The 20,801-nt window shown below is 43.5% G+C and overlaps 1 protein-coding gene across 6 annotated transcripts in view; it reads right to left on the reverse strand.

Moving 5' to 3' along the window:
- Nucleotides 1–2,358: 2,358 nt before the first annotated feature.
- Nucleotides 2,359–20,801, reverse strand: part of TEAD1 (TEA domain transcription factor 1) — a 178,232-nt gene continuing 159,789 nt past the window's right edge. For all 6 annotated transcript variants that reach the window (XM_021685311.2, XM_044919669.1, XM_044919667.1 and 3 more), the window contains 3 exons: nt 20,273–20,413; nt 15,758–15,910; nt 2,359–10,017 (listed from right to left, as the gene is read on the reverse strand). In XM_021685311.2, the coding sequence (XP_021540986.1) occupies nt 9,904–10,017; nt 15,758–15,910; nt 20,273–20,413 (408 nt within the window). In that variant the 3' untranslated portion in view covers nt 2,359–9,903. The remainder of the gene's footprint in view (nt 10,018–15,757; nt 15,911–20,272; nt 20,414–20,801) is intronic.

Consider the following 20,801-nt stretch of genomic DNA (forward strand, 5'->3'; position numbering starts at 1 on the left):
GCTAAGAAACTCAGGACAGCCTGCAAGCCAAGGTTGATGGCAGGAGATACTGATACAGAATTGGGTTCCCTTGTGTGAATGGAGGGAAGATTCTGGAACAGCAGAGACCAAGTGGCAGGAATTAGCTGTCAGATGCAAAGCAGTAGTTACCATAATAGGCAGCAAGGGATGGAAACCAAGGAGCCTGGCCCCACAGGGATCTGTGAAGATGGCTAGTGGACCATGGCAAGATAGGGACAAAACAGGTGGGCAGCCATCAATGGTGTTGCTTGACTCTATTAGTCACAAAATAGCAAGATTAGGTGAGAAGATGTCAGCTGCTGCAATGAAAAATCACTATCCATCACTCATCCTTTCCAGATCTAAGCCTGTTCTTAGACCCATAACCTATTGATCAAAGGGAAGGCTGGGATACTTGAGGAAGAATGCTATGATGCCACATCAAGGACATCAAAGAAATAGATAGCCATTTGCTAGAATACCTACATACTGGGCGATGGGAAACAGACATTTTTTAGGACCTGGATTTTTTGGCTTAGAATGGGAGTTGGCAAAACATTTTTACTGTAAAGAGCCACGCAGCAATCCATTATTTTGGGCTTTATAAGCTACAGGGTCTGTTACAACTAATGAACTACGCCATTGTAGCATGAAAGCAGCCATGACAGCAAGTAAATAGTAAGGGCTAGTAGTGTGTTTTAATAAAACTTTATTTGCAAAAACAAATAGCAGGCCAGATTTGGCCCACAGACTATAATTTCAAAACCCCTGGCCTTGAATGCAGTCAATTTTCATAAAAATTCAGTGTGTGCTTGGAAATAATGTATAGGCTCCCAATTGTTGTGTTCATTGCTTTGTATTTTATAAACTAGAACAGCACATTAAATTATGGTGTTCAAATCCCCTATGTCTGACCTGTGTTTTTGTCTGTGTGTTTGGTCTGCTCTACCTATAAATAACCCAATGAGTTTAGTTCTTCAAAAACTTCCTACTATGGAATTTCAAATTTTGCTTTATAAATTTGAACCTGTGTTATTAGGTGCATGTAAGTTTAGAGACCTTATTTTTCCTGGGTAATTAAAACTTGTATCATCTTGAAATAATCCCCATGAGCTCTAGTAATATTTTTTTCCTTGAGCTATACTAGTGCGAAAATAATATAGCTACATCAGCTTTCGTTTTATAGTATATTTTTCATCCTTTGTTTTCAACCTTTCTATGCCTTTACATTCTAGTTGCCTTTACATCCTTATCAGCACAGAACACAACTTATAAGTCTGAGCTTCTTGTGAGCCAAAGCAAATAGGAGAATGTTTACTTAAAAAAAAAAAAAAATGCAGTCAGGTTGCTGGTAGCCAATTTGCTAATTAAAACAACCTAGATGTATCTGACATATAGGATATTAAACAGAACAAAGGTGTCTTTAAAGGCAGTTTAAAAACCCCTAAGGCTTCACAGGCTTACACAACATTGTTTGGGTTTTTTTAAATTGGAATTTTATCATTGCTCACTGACGACCTAACAACAGCAGCTAATTTGGCTTTCCATAAGTAATAGCTATGTTTATTCATCTACTGCAACAGTAAGGCAGAAAGAAATGATCAGGGGTTCACAGCAAAGTTGCTTGATCCCTCAACTGACTAGAGGCCTTTATTTATCCTCCCCTTTGCTCTTTAAATCCCTTTACTCAGTGATATTTACCTAGTGTGTCTCCCCATCTTTGCTGAACTTAAGTTGACTGGAACCACAGGCACGAACAAAAGATGTTTTTAATGTATTAAAGCACCTTGTTTTTGAGGAGGAGGGGTAGGGCAAGAGGTGCCATACAGCCAGTGGTAGAACTAGAACTGCAAGGCAGACGGCATTACCACCTCTCAATTCTTGTCACTAGCTTTCATGATTTTAACAAAGGCTTAACTTCTCTGGGCCTCAATTTCTTTATTGGAAAATAGGAAATGACTCCTTTATTAAGAGAATGTGGTTTAGAGAAAACAGTGACTCTAACAGTGCCTGATATACATTAGGGCCTCAACAAGGTGTGGACAAGAGGTGACCTATTTAAGGCTCCACCACTCACCAGTCATCACTGGATGATCCATCTTTTCTGAGCCTCGGTTGGGGGTAATAATATCACCGTCTTTGGGACTATTGTAAGAATCAAAGGAAACAATATATCCACATTGTATCAACACACTTGGCCAGTGCCCAGCACACAGTAAGCACCTAGTGAATCAAAGGCTTTCTTATGCAGGGCTGTGCTGCACACACCTGAATCATGAACCCCACAGTTCACCCGCAACACATAATCACATGTTATTTTCAACAACATACACTTTTGCAGATAAAAAAGGTAACCCACACTTTCATTTTCTTTATTTTTCATTGATACCGTATGAATACAAAGTTTCTAGAAAGCTACAAAATGTCTACCACTTTATCAAGAAGGCATCAAAATGTGTCACTTTGCAAAGACATGAAAACACCTGCAGGAACTGACACAAAAATAGCATTTTTAGAGTGATGAAATAATTGCACTTAACTGTCATGGATATTAAAGTTATCACACATATGTACCGCGAAAGCTAGAATACATTTTTTTTTTTTACAAAGCACTTTATAAAAAAATTCTCTGCACACAAACCCTATAATTTTCATATAACTATCATACTAAAGATAAATTCACTTTAAAGCCAACACTTAGAACATTTTTAAACAAAAAGGTACCAGTACCTAAACACAGACATTAACAAATACAAGAATACTGTACTGCCAAGAGGTTTAACCAAATGCCTTTTGAAAGTTTCTGCAAATAGTTTAAGAAAACGTGTGTGAGAATTCGCCCCCCACCCCCATCTCTCCAATCTACCGAGAGGAACCTTATCACCCGGGGGCAGGTTCCGGAGCCCCCGCCCAGCTGCAGTACAATATCAAAGCGACCACTGACCAGATGAAGCGCTTACATCACAAGCCCATAGTATACACGGGACACAAAGACACCGACTGTGAGAATCCCATTAAGTCATTTAGAACGTGAACAAACACATGTGGCAAAACCAATTTACATAAAATTTAAGCATATTAAAGAATTAAAGGCTATTCGGGTTTCTTTTTTAAATGTTACAAAATTTTTTTGTTGTTTTTCAGGCACGTACTGTTTTTTTTTTTTTTTTCCTCTTTCCTTATCTGCAGGCTAGAGCCTATTGACAAAGGCCTACAGAGTGAATCTTTCAAGGAGGTAACAGGGAGATGTATTTTTTTTAAAAGAAGTGCAGTTAATATCTAATTTACACAGTCAAACTAATCACAGAAAATGACTGATCCAAAAAAAATAATAATAATAAAATAAGAGACTGGTTTCCAATTGATTTATGCCTAGATTCTGTCAGCCTCTCTCAGAGACAGGGGAAGGGAAAACCATCTCATAATGGAAGGCAGACAAAAGAGTCTACCTGAGAGAGGTGGAATCTCCTAGAATCTGACCCCATTTAATGAGGAACACGAGGGGACATAAATGCCATTTCAAATAAACTAAAATGATGTAGTGTGGCATACGACTGACTCAATGCAAATTCACAAAGAATAAAACAAGCTACAGCCTTAGGAAGTAGGACAATAAATACCAATATTTCATCTTAGTTAATGGTGCATGACTTCAGCGAAACTATCCTTGCAAATGCAGTAAATTTTAAACACAAAACCTTCATTCTTAACAATAGAAGCAATGAGTTTATGAGAGAAAACTATTGCCAAACAAAGCACAGTAACAGCTGAAAAGAGAAGCAGAAAAACAAGCATTTGATTAATTTCTTTCCAGGGGTGGTTCAGTACTGACAGGGAGGGCTGAACTCAAGCGACTGACTATCGCTCGTGTTAGCTCATTTTCCTTTTCATCATTTGACTGTTTTTTTTTTTTCTTGTAGAAATTTCTATAAATACTCACAACTTGGTGTGGGTAGAAATCACTCCTGAAATTTCAGAGCCCAGACAGGGTAATCTTAAAGACACCAGGAGAGACGAAAGAACATACGCATTAAGAGTTCAGAGGCTAACTTTCAAAGATGTCTAATGTCATTGTGAAGTCTATATCGGTAGAGAACATTTTTTTTTTCTCCTGGCTTTTGTTTGGCTGGTGTTTTTGCCTTCTGGTCCTTTCCATGCCTCTTCCTTACCTCTATCAGTATTCCCCATCTCTACAAGGTTTTAATAAAAGCCAACACGGACTCTAAAGGGTTGCCCTTTTGAGGGCTGGAACATTCTTTAAAAATGCCGAATTGTGAATGGTGCTCTTTGGAAGTTTCTCATAGCACATTCGTACACAACACTCAGAGTCAACATTTCCGCCGTAAGAAGAACACTTCAATTGTAATGACCCTAACTCATTTTTGTTCTGCACTCGCATCTCGGTTCGAGTCTTCCAACTTCCAGAGTGGTATCACTGCGTAGACCAGAGAAGTGCGCGCTGTCGTCTGAATGGGAAAGAAAGCCTCCACAGAGACTGAACACGAACACGAGGGGAGGGACAAATCTGTCCACCGGCCGAAAGTCTGTCGTTTGCGTGGCAGTCCCCTCATGCGGACGCAGGGCTGGGTGACGGGCCAAGAGGACGCCCGGGGTCGCGGACACACACACACACACACAACAGTTCCTGGGGTCCCTCCTGCCGCTGCTACTGCTGAGCGCCAGATGGTGGCGGCAGGTAGGGTCCGCGTCGCGCCCTTGTGGACAGAGGCCTGTGGCTGGTTACTCATCCTGGTAAACCAAAGGCATTACGGTGATCTCAGAATATTTTTGGTCTCTCTACAAATTATCGTTATATGGTAGCACTTTTCTAAGCTGGAATCTCAAACCAAAGGCACTTCCATGCTAGAGCGCAGAAGATTCATAAATAGCTAAGTATTTGGTCGTGAATTGAAAAGGCAACTTTAAAAGTACAATTTGCTTTTCATAGTAAACTACGAAGTTGGAAAACCTTCCGTTTTGGTATATACATTTGAGAGTGCGGTCAAAGAACCGACTCGTGTTCAGTTTCCGATTTTAGACCAAGTGGTCAGTGTCCTATAGAACTGGAGGAAAAAAATGGGCTTACAAAAGAGAAATGAGAACAATTTTTGCCTGTGCGGTTTCAAATACAGGGCCAATTAGTAAATGGACACGGAGGGCTAGGTATGACTAGGTAATCACTAAGGCACTGCTTACTGGAACGCTTTGGCAGCTCTGAATTTAAAACTCCCTAAAAAAAGTAACAGTAGTAAGAGAAATGCTTCCAGCTTACAAAAGGGCTCACAGTTCCGAGGCAGCCTTTTGCACTGCACACCCTACACGCAACGTCTCAAAGATTTAAGGCTTTTCAGAAATGACAGGTGCAGGGCTTTGCCACAGAAACATCAACAGAAAGAAAGAAGCAATGCAGACATATGCTCTCAGTGTCACAGGTGTGAACGCCAACACACAGAATTGGTTCCACCCTTCGTGAGGACAGGTGTAGGGTACCAGACAGAGCATATACAAACTTAAGACAAATCATGTGTACCTGGTTTGTAAGATTGACTGTCATCTCAGACGATTTAAATAATTTATGGTTGTACAAAAACAGACTGCTAAAGCCACTACAGAATTGAGACCTAAAGAAGACTTGGGTTGAAGTCATCTGGGGACTTCTCACACCAAGTGCTGGGAACGGGGGCTGCTTTTTGGCTGGTCTGAGTGTGGGACATGGCGGCTGGGTTGCCTAGCATATAAAAATTAGACTCGGAGTCTGTGGCAGGTGCATTGTCCTCAGGGTAAGCGAAAAGGCTCATCAGCTTTCGTATCTGCTTGTGGCTGCCTCACGTAGCCCCAACCAGACCAGAGGCTCCGTGGGGGAAGCGGCGTCAGCATCGGGGCGATGCCGTGCTCTGGCTGAGGGGGTTCTTAGCGCCCCCTCTCTTCTGCACTGAGCCTGTGCACACCTTCGTAGGGATCTTTGAAGCATGAGCACCAAAGAGGAACAACTTGCACTGGGAGAGGCCAAGGATTAAGTGGCGAGGTCCCAGAGCCTCAGCCTGGTTGTGTCACTGACCAGCTGGGTGACTCTGGGCAAGTCACCTCCCCTCTGGGCCTCAACTTTCTCATCTGCTAGATGAAGGAGAGTAGTTTGTGCTCTCTTTTAGCTCAACAAAGAAATACCTATCAGCCCGCTGCCAGAACTGGTCCCTCTTGCCTCCATCCTTAAAGATGCGGTGTTCCAAAGGCTTCCATAAATTCTAAAAACAGCCCTGAGCATAGGGCAGAAAGCAGAAGACCGGAGTAAGTTTACCGAAATGATGAAAGCTTTGATCGTGAGACCCAGATGCTTATGAGAATCATGAATGTAGCTGGGACTTCTTTTAAAGCTGGAATAAAGATCAAATCACAGATACACCTTAACATGATTATGGGGATGATGGTGACCAGCTCTTCCCCACATCCCCGGGGATGAAGGAAGGAATCCTCTGTAGCCAGACAGACTCTGCCGTGAAAGAAACTTCGAAGGGGAGGAGACCGGGACATAATGTCATTTGAGGAACATTCCTACCTGCCTCTTCACAACCTGAAACAAAGCTCCCAGGACAGCAGCTTTCTTGGAGCAAAACGGAAGGGAACAAGAAAATCTCAAATATGGTATTTGTGACCTCTAAGATCTAGGGCAGTGGTTCTCAACTGGGGGTGATACTGGGCTCCATGGGACATGTGGCAATGTCTGGAGATAGTCTGGGTTGTGGCACCAGCAGGGAGGGCATGGGGGAGGCCATGGGGACGCCGCGCAGGATCGTCCCGCAGAACAAAGAACTGCTCCCAACTTGTCAACAGTGTCGAGGCTGAGAACCCCTGACTTAGAGTAGCATAGACCTGGGATTCCAGAACCTGTTCTGAAGAAGTCCTGATAGTAATTTTAGGTCTCTTGCTAAGATGGAAACGAATGCCTACTGACCAGAGTCCAGTTCTCCAGCTCTCTCCTGTGTCGGCTATGGAAGATGGGCCTCCACACTCCCCAGTAAAAGTACGAGATGCCCCTGACTCAAGGCTGGTAATGCAGGGTCGCCAGGAGATCTGGCACCCAAAAGAAAGCTGTAAAAGCTGTAAGGACAGAGGCCTGGAAAGCCTTCTTTATGGTTCTGGGAAGCTTGACAGCTAAAGGGAGAAGACTGCGACAAAGGAGGAAAGACCACAGACAGACTTGGATTAGGTGCTGCAACACGAACCCCACCCGAGCACCTAACTTGGCAGAGACAGAGAGAGGGCCAAGGGTCTGGGTAACTGGATCAGTGGTTAAGATAGGGAAAATATCCGCCCTGGAGAAAGTTTTAGAAGAACAAGATGAGAAGTAAAATTTTTAAGGCTCTTAGAAATGTTTTTAAGAGCAAAAAGCAATCCTCCAGGTTGTTCACGTAAATGCCCCAAACTCAGCTCCGAAGGCATTTGGGGGAGGAGGGCACAACCTGCCTCCGTGGGCTCAGCAGACCAGGGTATGCCCTTCCCTGTAGCCAACAGAACCAACCCTCCAGCTGCTCTTCTTGGGTCTATTTGTGCTTTGAAAAGTAAATCCCAAGAGTCCTCCTGGCAGACAGAAGAGCCCCATTCCTGTGTGGGAATGTGAATCAGATACTTCTCTCGCTGAAGTTCTGGCTGGCTCTGGCCATAGAAGATCCTTTACCCCCCTTCATAGGGTCCTGGCCCTGGGAGAGTGGGGTTTCCATTGAGGAAAGACGCGGGAGACAGGAGTGAAAAGAAACATCCCTAGGAGGGGTGCCCAGGAGAAGTCATTAAGTATGATGACCACGGAAGAAGCTTCAGTGCCTGGGCGGAAGGCCAGATGGAAGGGCAGACAACTAGGGCAATCCTTCAAAGGCCCCCTTAGAGTCAGAGAATAAATGTTAGTTTCTTTACGGAGGGAAGACAGACATCAGCCTACTGGTTCATATGGGGGGTGTGCGTTCCAAGTGGGAGAAGTTTTGCACTTTCTCCTCTGGTCTTTCCAGGAACCAGTGGCATGAGTTTGGGAGAGTTCAGGCTCCGTCCGGTGGCCTCCTGTCTGCCACAAGCCAGCCACACCCTCGTGGCCCGACCGCCAGACACTCTAATCAATATCCAAGCAGGGTCAGAGCAGGTGGTGGGACAGGGAAGCGGGTAAGTTACTTGGATGTGAAAGAACACGGCATTTCTTTTCTGGCTTGATGAAAAAGCCACGATAGGCTTCACAACTTACAAAACTTATTTCATGTTCTATTGTGTTGACCTATTCCTGGCAATTATAAAAATGTCACTTTCCTCTGGGAAGCTGGGGAGTATAACCCTGTCTCCCTCCCAATGAAGCACTTATGGAAATAACCCAAGACACGTGGCCACTTCAAACCAACTCTGCCTGGGCAATGCTTTGGAATATTTGGGTTGGAAAGTTGAATTTCTCCTGGGAAGAGAACCTTCCAGATGAGTCTGTCTGAAAAAAGTCAGAGAGAGTGCCGGGCCCCTCAAACGTCAGTCAAACAAGTACTGTGACTTATTGAGAGATGTCGAGCAAACAGACGTCCTTTGAGAATGTATTTAGATCTATGGACACAGGTTGAGATATACATACGTATCAGCACCTAGCAAACTGATGACACTGAATAGATGTTCAATAAATATGTGTTTAACAACTATATGTGTATATGTGTGTGGATGTGTACACGAACACACATGTACACACATAGTTATAGCAGGTTAATATGCACACTGGTTCACCAGAAAGAATTCATCCACAGGCTGGTGAGGATGCTTGCAATTTTCCGGGGAGCAGAGATGCTAAAACTGATGAGCCTTTTACTTGTTTGGTTGATGAAATTTCTCCCAGCCACAGGATTTTTCTCTACTTTGCAGCTCACAGTGCAGTCAGTATTCATGCCAATTTTAAATTTTTGTTATTAAATTTCAGTGGTTCAAACATTTACTCATCTTAGTAAAAAATTTGGTTGTCCAGAGACAATGTAACTGCACACACAAGACTATAAACATTGTACGTTTAGATTTTCAGTATTTATCTACTTATTGCAAAAAGAGCCATCTTTTTTTTTCATTAAATAATCATCACATTAGTACAATACAATTTTATATTTTTTAAATATACTATATATGTTAAGGATAAGGGGTGAAGTTTTCTTCCTTTGTAATACCTGTTCAAGAGTTTAATGGATTAAGAGATTAGTTTTCACGTTGAGGAAAAAAAGAAAAGTATAAATTTGTCTCATTAGAATATTTCTACCAAGCATTTAAGGCTATATTTTAACATTTGGTTTCAAAAAGAAAGAAAAGTTTCATTTAAAAAATAATTTAGTGAATTACATTCTTTCATAACTTCCACCCTAATTAGTTACAAAGATAAGTCTAAACATTCTTAGTTTTGTGTACTAATTTACATTTACATTTAAAGATTAATTTTACTTGTATCTTAAGACAAGAATTTTACGTTGGGAAAAAAAAAAAAAACAGAACTAAATACATTTGTATAAAGGCTGTAAATGCCCCATGGCAAATGCTCTGTCTCAAAATTTTTTTTTTCTACCACAATTAGAAACGGGTCTCTGCAGACAGAGGAGACCCAGGTTCTTAAGGGTCACCTTTTCCCAAGGAATTGTGGGCTGCGGATGTGAAGAACACATAGAAACCACTCAGATTTCTCTTTTTACAACTGTACCAGAACTTCACAGCTATAATGATAGTATGAACACATGAAAAAAATAATGACTTCACTCAAACAGGATTTAGAAAAAGTCAGGGTGTCCTCAGGCCAGGGCACACCCCTCTGTGGCGAGGTTTACAGTCAGTCATTCAATAATGGAGAGAGTGTGTGTGTGCGCACATGGGTGTGTGTGTGTATATATACAGATATCTATATATAAATAACCATGTTCAGTCCTTTACAAGCCTGTAAATATGATGTTGTGCTCCATGTTCACTATTTGAAACTTCAAATACACAGGCCATGCAGAGGAGAGTTTCTTGTGTATCCCTGTTTGTTACCACCTGTTAAAAAAAAAAAAGTACATATATATATACACACATACACAGGGAGAGAGAGAACACCACGTGGATGAAAACACAGTCCATCTGTGCTATGGCAACTAGGAGTTGCTTGGAGAAGGACAGGCTCAAGTCCAGCAGGGAGACTACCACAGACGTCCCAGCCTCACGCTGCCCCCCTCCAGCACAAACTCAGGATAATTATGGGTCTGACCTGAATCCTAGCTGAACTTAGTTACCGTGTGTAAGAAATACCTCATGGACAGGGTCTCACCCATAATGCGAGGCCACAAGAATTAGTGTGGGTTTTTTGGGAGGGTCGATTTCTTTACAACGAAGACCATTTTCTAGAATTCTGTCTCACGAGACAGTCGTTTATCCTAGGAATTGCTTCCTGTCTTATTCCTAAACTTTTTCCTAGATTTGTTTCACAACAGCCCACAAGAGACGGGAGCCCCATGAATACTTAGCTCAGCATTGTTAACCAGCCGGGCTGGGGCTCAGTAACATGGACGCTGAGTAGTAGAATCATGTCAAATGATCCCTCTTTCCATTTACACAGGCTTTACCTTTCGAAATGTACTCTGAAACATTCATCTGCTTCCCCTCTTGGTTCAAGTCACTGGACTCCAGCTCTCTCCTCCTTGTGCCTGTGGCCTTAGCCTACATTCTTATCTTGAGCGACCAGATCTGACCCAGGTCTCCACTGGACCCCGCCTGCTTCCCAGAGCCGTTCTCAAAAGGAACTTTCTAAAAACAAATCTAGCCCAACTTCCCAACAGCTTCGGTGATGCTGTTACGTGTGTGTTTTGTTTGAAGACAGCTCAGTGTCTTCAAACACTGTGAATCTGAGGGCTTAGTCCTGCACCTCGGTGGAGTGGGGACTGCTCCCGACTCTGTCGGCTGTTTCACCCATTGTGTTTCCCTTACCCTCAAGGCATCGGAGGGTGTGTTCCCTGACTGAAGAATAAAAACTCACACACTTATAATTTTTTCCATCAGGGCACACAGTACGCCTGTAACTACACTTAGATTTGTGTGACTTTTTTTTTAATGCCCATGTCAATCAGTGGGTTGTAAGTTCCTGAAGAAGGGGGACCACGTTTCCTAGTAACTAGCCTGGCACACAACAGTTGTTTAATAAGTATGTGCCAAATGAAGGACAAGGGACATAATAGCCAACATGTAAGTAACCACATATAGCCTGCATCTACTCAGTATGAACTGCTTCACATACACCGTCTGGTATAACATTACAGCAACTCCGTGAGCAGGTGTCCTGTTAGCTGCCCTCTGACAGAGAGGGAGGCCGGGGAGTGGACTGAAGGTTACACAACGGAGAAATGCAGATCTGACCTCAAAGACCGTTTTTCCTACCCATGAAGCCATGCGGCTCCAGACAAATGAATGGATATAGTAATAGATTATCTACATTTTTTTCCCGGGTCATAAAGATTTGATTGAACACTGGTACCCACCTGCTTTCCTTCCTAGTCTTAATTCCTGCCCCTTCCCTCACAGATCGAAGACTCCAAGCATGCCGGCCTTCCGTCCCGGAAATCTCTCTCCCTCTCTCCCCATATGCAAAGAAATGCCCTGTCATGCTGCTTCTACCTCCGGCACAGTTCTTGAATCCATCCCCTCCTCCACCGCCACAGCCCAGGGTACCAGCGAAGCACCCGACTCCCCCACCACAAGCCGCCCTGTCTCATCCTGCTCCCGTCGGTACATAGCGGCCGCAACAACCCTGTGAGCACCACAACTCTGACAACAACGCCCTCTTGCTTAAAAACCCTGATGGCCTGTATTCAACTTCCTACCTCTCAAGCCTGCAAGGCCCAGGAGCCCTGACCCCGTCTGGCTGTTCCCACGGCCAGCTACCCGCTCCTTGCTCTCCCCTCTCTCTCTCTCTCTCTCCATGCCAGCCACACCACCCTATTTCCAGTCCTCCCACCTGCCCACCCAGCTGCGGTACTTTTCTCTGCCCTCCCCGCCCAGTCATCTGGCAGGGATGCCTCCACTGTTTCTTCCTTAGAGAAGCCTTCTCTGACCTCCCTCCTTGGCTCAGATACTCCTGGGACATGCTCTCGTGGCACCATGTACCGCCCTCTGCCAGCCACCAGCCACCGTTTCTTTTTGTGATTGCTTGAGGAACGCCTGCATCCCTCAGGAGCCTCCAGGATGGCTGCCCCCCACCCCCATCTAGTTCACATCCCAGCACCTGACACTTAAGTACATACCCGTGGAAGGGCCCTCTTCTTGGTAAATCTGAAAAATGTCTGTTTATCTATCAAGGCAACTTAAACGTCAGCGTTGAACATGCCTGAGGATGCCCCCACCTCAATCCAACTTACAGGTACCTGCTCAGGTAGTTCAACTACCCTGGATGTCCAGGTGTCTGTTTCTCAAGGATACCACAGCCATGCATCTTACAAATGTATTGTAACCATTTCTTCACCTGCCTCTTTCCCCCGAGCAGGCCAAGATTTGCTATGGGATAGGCAATGTGTTTTATCTGCATCGTACTCTGGCAGCGACTATAATCTCTCCATAGTTTAGCTGAATGAATGCAAATATTCTCAATAACCTTTGAGGTGGAGCGTCAAGACCTGAGCATTTTGTTTGTAAATGGAGGAGGAAACTGAGTTTAGAGACTTTAAATGACTTACCCAAACCAAGGTCATAAAGCAGAGTTGGGTCTTAAATCCCAGTCTTCTGATTCAATGATCATGAAATATCCTGCGAAGTGTCTTTCCTATCCTTTTAAGTCTTCATTTATTTCTGTCCCTAGCTCTGTGACCTCAGGGAGGTCTAATATTCCTTATCCATAAAATGGGAATAAATATGACCTCACACTTCTGCAGTGAGAATTTCATAATATCACATTTACTAAGGACTTAGCACTGTGCCTGGAACCTCTATGATTTACCTTATTTTCTTGTAAGCTTTCTAGGAAAGAATATGTCCTATTTATCTTCTTCCCTTTTAGGCTCCAGGCCCAACATGGGGCTTGAACTCACGACCCTGAGATCAAGAGTCGCCTGCTCTAGCGACTAAGCCAGCCAAGTGCCCTAAGTATGTCCTAGACTTCATGAGTAAGATTCAAAAGGAGAAAAGAAAAAAAAAAGTTTCTAGTAGCCTGTATGTATGTCTGAATGCAACCTCCAAAGAGGACAGGAATACTTGGCCTGTAATTCAGCGACTCCCCCTCGGCCTGTCTGGATACTGTTACTAAGGCCCTGCGTTTACAGGTTCACCTCAACTTCTGTATCATCCTGATGAAATCAGAGTTTAGCTCACCGACCAGTAAGGTCTGGAAGTGATCTTGCTGACACAGGCTTTGTAATCCAATCCCTAGTAAAATGCCTGCAACTACGTCCAGCAGCTGCCATTCCAACCGTGTTCGCACACCCTGCCCCTAAGGAAGAGCTGAAAAGTACTATTTCTCCTTTATCAACGAGACGATTTCATTCTCATAATCCAGGAGTGCTGGTTTAATTTCAACTTTTCTAAAAGCTAAAATATTATTTCCAGCCGATACTTATTGACAGCCACTAATTCTTCATAGCAAAGGAATTTCTCTGGTTGCTTAATGATACATTTTGGAATTAATGCTCTCTGGACATCTAAGCTGCTTGAAGTCACACGTTCTGAAAGAGCACTACTGATTTCATTTCATGGGTTTTGTGGCTAAAGAGATGCTTTGAATTTCTTCCAGGCCTTCTTTTCCGTGGCTATGCTCTGTGAGGTAGGGTTAGGGACTGAGGGCATAGTCCTTAAGGTGCTGAAACAGACTCAGAACTGGTTTGTAAGGACAGCTAAGACTGCTTCCACGAGAGGTGGGCTGGCCATTCACTCAGAGAGTTTGGGTTCATTCCCAAGGCTATTAACTGTCCACACCCAGGTACGATCCACTCACCCTCTGCCCATCTGAGCACGAGAGCCACCTGTTCCTAACTAGCAACAGAAAGCAGCTGTATGTCAGGTACCCGCCAGTGCCCCAAACCGTGAACTGCTCAATTTTCACTAACAACCATTACAGAACAAGATATTAATCAATAATAGTTAGCAAAGAACAGGTTTTCCAAAGTTTCCCCCAGATTGCTAGTTTCTCATGGACAGGCCAGAGAATCCACCGAGATTCTCTCTCAGGAATAAATGAAAATTACACGCAAGATTATCTTTCGGACAACTGTATGCCCATCACATGTCTGTGAACTCCTGAGACTCCCTGCAGCTCATTTAGCCATCCCCTGTGGAAGTGGGGCTCCACTACCCGGGGAGCTGTAAAAATAAAACAAAAACCATGATGCTGGGTGGGCCCCACCCCCTAGGATTCTGATTTTACTTCTTTCAGCTGGGGCCCAGGACCCAGAATTTTTAAAAGCTTCCTGGGTGAATCTGATATGCAGAAAGGATTTTAAGTTTTAAGGTTTTATTTATTCAGTTTTTATACTTTTGTGAGAAAACTGGCTCCCAAGGGCTCTTGAAAGATAAAAATGAAGGAATTTCATGAGCTGGACAACCCACTGGTACCTTGAAATTGACCACGGAGGGTGTATTTATACCATGGAAGTGGGCGAACGCTAATAAATCAGGTTTTGTGGGGATGTTGGGGGATAGTCTTTTTTTTTTTTTTTTTAAGTAGCACACCACTGATGGTGAACTCTAGTCTCAATGGGATCTAAAACCTCTGGGTAAAGAACTTCTGCTCTAAATATTCTAGTTCTTAGTCCTAGTAACAGAATAACAAAGCAAGGCTTCAGAGGGCTGAATATTTGACCGTGATACTGTCTTGTGCCCCTTTTAGCAAAACTGTTTCTAAGTTTTGTTTTGGCATTTTTCCTTCGGTTAGATCAAGGAATGTTAATTTTTTTCAAAAATGAGCCTTATGAAACCCATTACTGCATATTTTATAGGCAGATTTTTGAAGACATCACTGTTCTTATGACCTTGCCAAGTCTCCAAATGAAGACCCCATGAGAAATTTGTTTTAAAGTTAAGTATGAGGGGACCGTCCCCCACTCCCCAGCATTGCCCAGGGGAACCGGAAACTTCTCCCATCGTGGACCCTGAGCACCAACCACTGCTTATACTTTCCCTTCAGCTGTCCAAGTTTTGACCATACTTCAGGCTATGAAGGGTATTTCCTGGTCATGACATTCTATTTTAATTTCTGTTTCTCGTGGTGCTGAGGGTTTGTATTTTACTATCTTAATGTGCGTTACTTCTTATAAGGCCTTGCAGTTCTTCGTGAAATGAGTCAAGGTTTATGAAGTGTGAACCCACTGACTCAGTCTGTGCCTCATCTGTGATTTGCAGACTCTGCTGCTGGGACCCAGGCGTGGCCGACACTGGAACGACGTAGGGAAATACAAACATACGTGCCTGGCTTCTATCCTCAGAGTCCCTGATCTCGTTGATTTAGGACTGCAGCCTTGGTGTCAGGCTTTCAAAAGTTCTTAAGTATTTCAAAAGTTCTCCATGCCTTTCTAACACGCAGCTGAATTTACCCACTTGAATTCCAGTTTTCCCGAGCTTAGAAAAGCTTAGTCCCGCAAGATGAGAGCCTGTCTCTTCTACAGACTTGAGCCCAAACAGAGCCCAAGCTTGCCCTGGGTGCTGTGGACTCAAATGGTGACCGACCGACAGCCTGCTCAGCACCCCTACCCCGCCACCTTCCTGTCCCCTTCCCCTCCAGCCTCAGACTGCGTCTGCCACAAGAAGAGGCAAAAACAGTTACCAATAAAATTGTGAAGTTTTCCAAAACACTGTTCATCATATATTTCTCTGGTAAGTGTTTGAGCTTGTGGATGAAGTTTATCATATATTCACACATCGGGGAGCGGTTTATTCGGTACACAAATCGGCCGTTCTCGAATCTTGCATACTCCGTCTGTGAGGGGAAAAAGGAATTGAGCACGTTTACACTTTTGATTCCAAAATACATGAAAAAGCTATTGCTGTCTGCAAAAGCATTTTTCCTTTTTCAACAGGAGTCATCTACTAGATGCTGTACTATTTACATAGTTTACTTAATTTAAAAGAAATCCTATCTCCAAACTTAACGGCATACTCTGAAATCCATTATTTTTCTGGAAACCTAAAAAAAAAGAGTGGAAACAGGATAGCTTTAAAGAGGGTTGTCTAGGTCAGAAAGAAAAGAAAGCAAAGGTCAGAAAGAAATATAATCACCTACTTAGTGATTTTCTGCCTGGAAATCTGGGGGAGCAAGGCCCAGCCAATTACAATTCTTCAAAGAGCCCAGAGAAAATCCTCCTCCACCATTATAAAGGTCTCACAGGCCAACGACCAATGCAGCTAATTTCTCTACCTCAGGAAAAACGACTTCACACTGATCACGAGCTCCTGACTGTGAGTTATTTATGTCTTTAATAAACAAGGAAAAGAAAGAAAATACTCGTATTGAAGATCCGACTGAAGCACTCAGAAATAAGAAACACCCCTAGATAGCCCTGGATCAAAGAAGAATTAAAAAGGAAATTACAAACTATCTCAAGAGTAATGAAAAGGAAAATACTTGACATCAAAACTTAGGGGACCTGATGGAGCTGTACTTGGAGGAAACTTAATGATGCAGCTTCATGAGTTCATCATTAAAGGTAAAAAATTACAGAACTAAACCATGTCTGAAATTTAAAACAACCCCGCCTCCACAAAATAAACCCAAGTCACAAAGAAACCAAAGGAAACCAGGAATAGGAAATTAATAAAGATAAAAGCTCAAATCGATGTTAAGAGAATAAAATATGTGGGCAGAATAAATTAAAAAACTGGTTCTTTAAAAAGTCAAAACAAAATCAAGCCTTCACAAGCTTAAGAGAGAAAAGAGACAAAACCACAATTACAGTAGAGATTGGAAGATCTGTAAAAGGTTACTTCACATAACTCTAAGGCAAAAAAGCCTAGAGGAGAGGATGATTTCCCAGCAAAGTATGAATTACTAATACTGACCATGAAGGAGAAAACTCTAGTAGGTCCATTACAGTAGAAATGACCAAAAAATTTTTCAGAGACTCACCACAAAAAAGTTACAAAGACCAAATTGTTTCATCGCTGAGTTTTATGCAACTCTAGAAGAATAATTACTCTCACTGTTACGCAAACGACGCCAGACCATAGGAAAAGGCAGGTGTCTCAATTCTTTTTATGAAATTGATGGACATAAAGAGATTAGAGAAAGGAACAGACTAATATCACTTAGGAGATGCAAAAATCTTACGTAGAATAGCGAAGAGAATACATCACTTTGTCCAAAGCAGGACTTTCTTCAGGAATGAACTTGTGATGCCCACGAATTGGGAGAAAAATCATACTAAGAGATGCTGAAAAGGCATTTGATAAAATATCGGAGCTGTTACTAACAAAAACCCTAGGTACAATGGGAATAGAAAGAAAACACTTAAATATAAAATAAAGACCATTTATAAAATCCAACAGTAAGTATATATAACCCGAAATGGCAAAACTCCAAAGCCAACTCTATGGGCAGCAGTTACTACTCATCATCCTACTTTTTTTCATGACAGTGTTGGAGGTTTTAGCAAATGGAAAGAGGTGAGAAAATAACCAAAATAGAAAAGGTGGCAAAAACATTGGAAAAGAAGAGATAAAATAAAGCCTTCTCTTTTTGCTGGTACTATAAAACCATACACATAAAAAAAATCTAAGAATCTAGGGGAAAAAGCCACTGGAAATAAATAAGAGAATGTGGCAAGTTGGCCAGATAAAACAAATATAAGCAAAACCCAAGAGCTTTCCTCTCTTCTAGTAATTAAAATCTAGAAATGGGAAATTGCATTAACGAATTACATAATATTTAGAAGTATATTTAACAAAAAAGGGATAAACCTGTATGTGAAAACTACAAAATCTTATTAAGATGGAAATGCAAATAGGTTCTCAGTTGGAAAGATTTAGTATTGGTAATATATCGATTTATCTCAAAATAATGTCTAAATCTAGTACAATTCCAACTAGATTGATCAAGCGAGGATTTTGGTTTTCTTTATTTTTTAAGTTATCTCCTTTTTTGGAAGAATAAATGCTGTTTACTAGCCTAGAAAATATATGGAAAACAACAGCCAGATTGACTTGCGTCAGCAGAAGTAAGAATCTGCTATAAAAGCCACTGTAATCAAATCAACATGGGATTGGGACATGTCAAGATAAACAGAGGGGGGAATCAGATCCAAGAATGGCTCCCAGAATATGCAGTAACTGAAAGGAGACAGATTTCAGATCTACTCGGTGGGAAAAGGATGAATCATTTAATAAATGGTTTTGACACAAACGCCTGTGTATCTGGAAGAAAACAGAAGCGGACTCCCAATTCACACCAAATGCAGAAGTAGTACATTCTAAGTGAATTAAAAACTTAATTATAAAACTCCACCTGCCACACTCACACTACGTTATCCATGAAAATTCCTGGGACTTCATCAATCAAAGGCAACCTTTTCCCGCTCCTTGAACTTACAGAAGGCTTTTGGTATGTTACTGGAGGACATGACGAAAAAAAGAGTTTGGAATCTGGGAAACTGTTTTGGTGTGTTACTGGAGGACATGATGAAAAAAAGAGTTTGGAATCTGGGAAACTGAGTAACTTGCCCGGTTCGTCTCATCCAGGCAGGAGGTCCAGCTCTGGTGAGCCCTGACAATGTGGCTACTCAGCAGCCATGCCTACCAGGAACATTCCACATTCCCAACCACTGACAGGTAACTGTGCTCCCTCCTTCTCCGAGAATTTGGGAGGTGATCTGGGCTGTAGGCCTCCCAGGCCCATCTCGTAACAAGGCCACCTTCTCACCTACCCTCTCCTTGAGCTTCCCAGACATGCGTTGAGCCAGCTCCCCTCCTCTCACATCCATTTTTGTCCTCTGCTGGTGTCTCCCTTCTATTCACCCCAGGGCTGTGTACTGCTTCCCAAATTTAAACCCTTATTCCTGCGCTGTTGCTACTCTCTCTCTGCACCTAGTTCTCCATTCCCATAGCTTTAATGATCCTTAATGTTGAGAATTCCTGATCGGTAGTCTCAGTCTTTACCCGTCCTCCAAATTCTCGTCTTGCATCCAGAATCATCCCAACTGTGTGCTCTTGAGCACCTTCCTTCCTCTTCTCTGTTGGTGGCAGCACTGTCCTTGCAAACACAAAACGTGTGACCTCTGACTCTTCCTCCTCATGGGTTTTTAATATCCAGTGAGTTTCTAAGTTCCATTCAAAATGTCTTACTGGATGCCCCCTGCTACCGTTTCAGTGAAGCTCAGGATGCCTAAGCTCCTGTCGACCATCTAGTCCACCCTCTTCTGTCCTCTCTGGCTAGCGTCACCTCCTCAACACCATTCTCGGGAGGCCCAGCCTGTGCTCAGGAAGCTACAAGGGCCTCGAGCACCCCAGGGCCTCACTGTTCAGCCCCAAGTCTTAAAACCCACACACTCGCTCCCGCCCCTCCCTCCTCCCCAGCCCCTCCTCTCTCTCTCTCTCTCTCTCTCGCTGCAGCACCAAGTCTGCCACACTCAGGCTAGGCTCTGGGACCTGCAAGCTCCAGGACCACCGTGAACCAGAGCTGCTCACTGAACACAGATCGACTAGAGGATGGGCAGAAGACGCTGGAAAATTCAACTTACATGGAAAGTTAACTGCAAAACATTATTCACACCAATCAACCCACCCTGGTAAAAAGAACATGTGTTTTTTGACAGGGAGGGAGGCCATGAAATATAAAAACTATGTATAGGTATTTGACCCCAGTATGTGCTGTCATCTGTTTAAAAGGATTAAAGGAGTGGAAATGGCAAAAGTACCACCACCATTTGAGGTGTCAGGTTTTACAGAAGGCAGGTGCCAATCAGCTGAATCCCACCTCGGCTGTTCTCTACAACGCCTGCAAGTGCCCTTGGACATGGGGGTGGGGAGGGCACCATCCGGTGGGTGGCAGGGTCTGTGTGTACCCGCTTCCACAGCGGGCACCCCCATGACACCTCGGGCCAGACTGAACGCTGCTGGCCGCACAAGGCAGGGAGACCAGTCAGGGAAGCCTGGCATGGGGCTCCCTCCCTGCCTTCTTCCAGTCGCTTTCAGACCGTTCTGTCGTCTCAAAAGTAACAGGGGAAAGTGGTGGGAGAAAGGGAGAGGAGGAGATGCCAAAAAGGTAAAACTCTCCGCCCCCATATAAAGTCGAAAGGAAGGTGACAGTCTGCCCCTGAATGAGGACTTCGGGGGACAGAGGCCTACTTACCTCTACTTTTTCTACTACTTGCTTCCCAAATGAGCATACTTTGGTGGAACAGGTGACTGTCATATTTTCAGAACTCTCATACTGACTGGTTACACCGTAAAAAGCCCCGGCATCATCCTGAATACTGCAGTTTAGGTCGGCCTGTTGGGAAGGAAACGGAGGTGGGGGTTATCCTCTTGTGGCCGGAGTCATGGCAGCGACCGACCGGTGAGCGGCAGGCTAGGACGTCCGACCACTCGGGCCGAGGGGAGGGCAGGCGTGGCTCGAGGAGGCGGTGAGGTGATGCTCATCCAGAAACAAGTTCCATGGCCCACTGGTCACTTTCTGAAGAGCACGCTAACTCCAGCAGTCTCCCCTTGAACAATGGCAATGTGACGCACACCTACTTCAGTTTGCTTTCTTGTGTTCAGTATAGAATAATACTGTACTCTTGTTAGAAAAGATCCGTGAGGCCTCTGCAATGTGTGCAGAAAGCAGTATATGAATGGGGTTCATAGTCACTAATCTGTAGATATATTTAAAGATTATT

The sequence above is a fragment of the Neomonachus schauinslandi genome, chromosome 11 (assembly GCF_002201575.2).
Source record: "Neomonachus schauinslandi chromosome 11, ASM220157v2, whole genome shotgun sequence".
Lineage (NCBI taxonomy): Eukaryota > Metazoa > Chordata > Mammalia > Carnivora > Phocidae > Neomonachus > Neomonachus schauinslandi.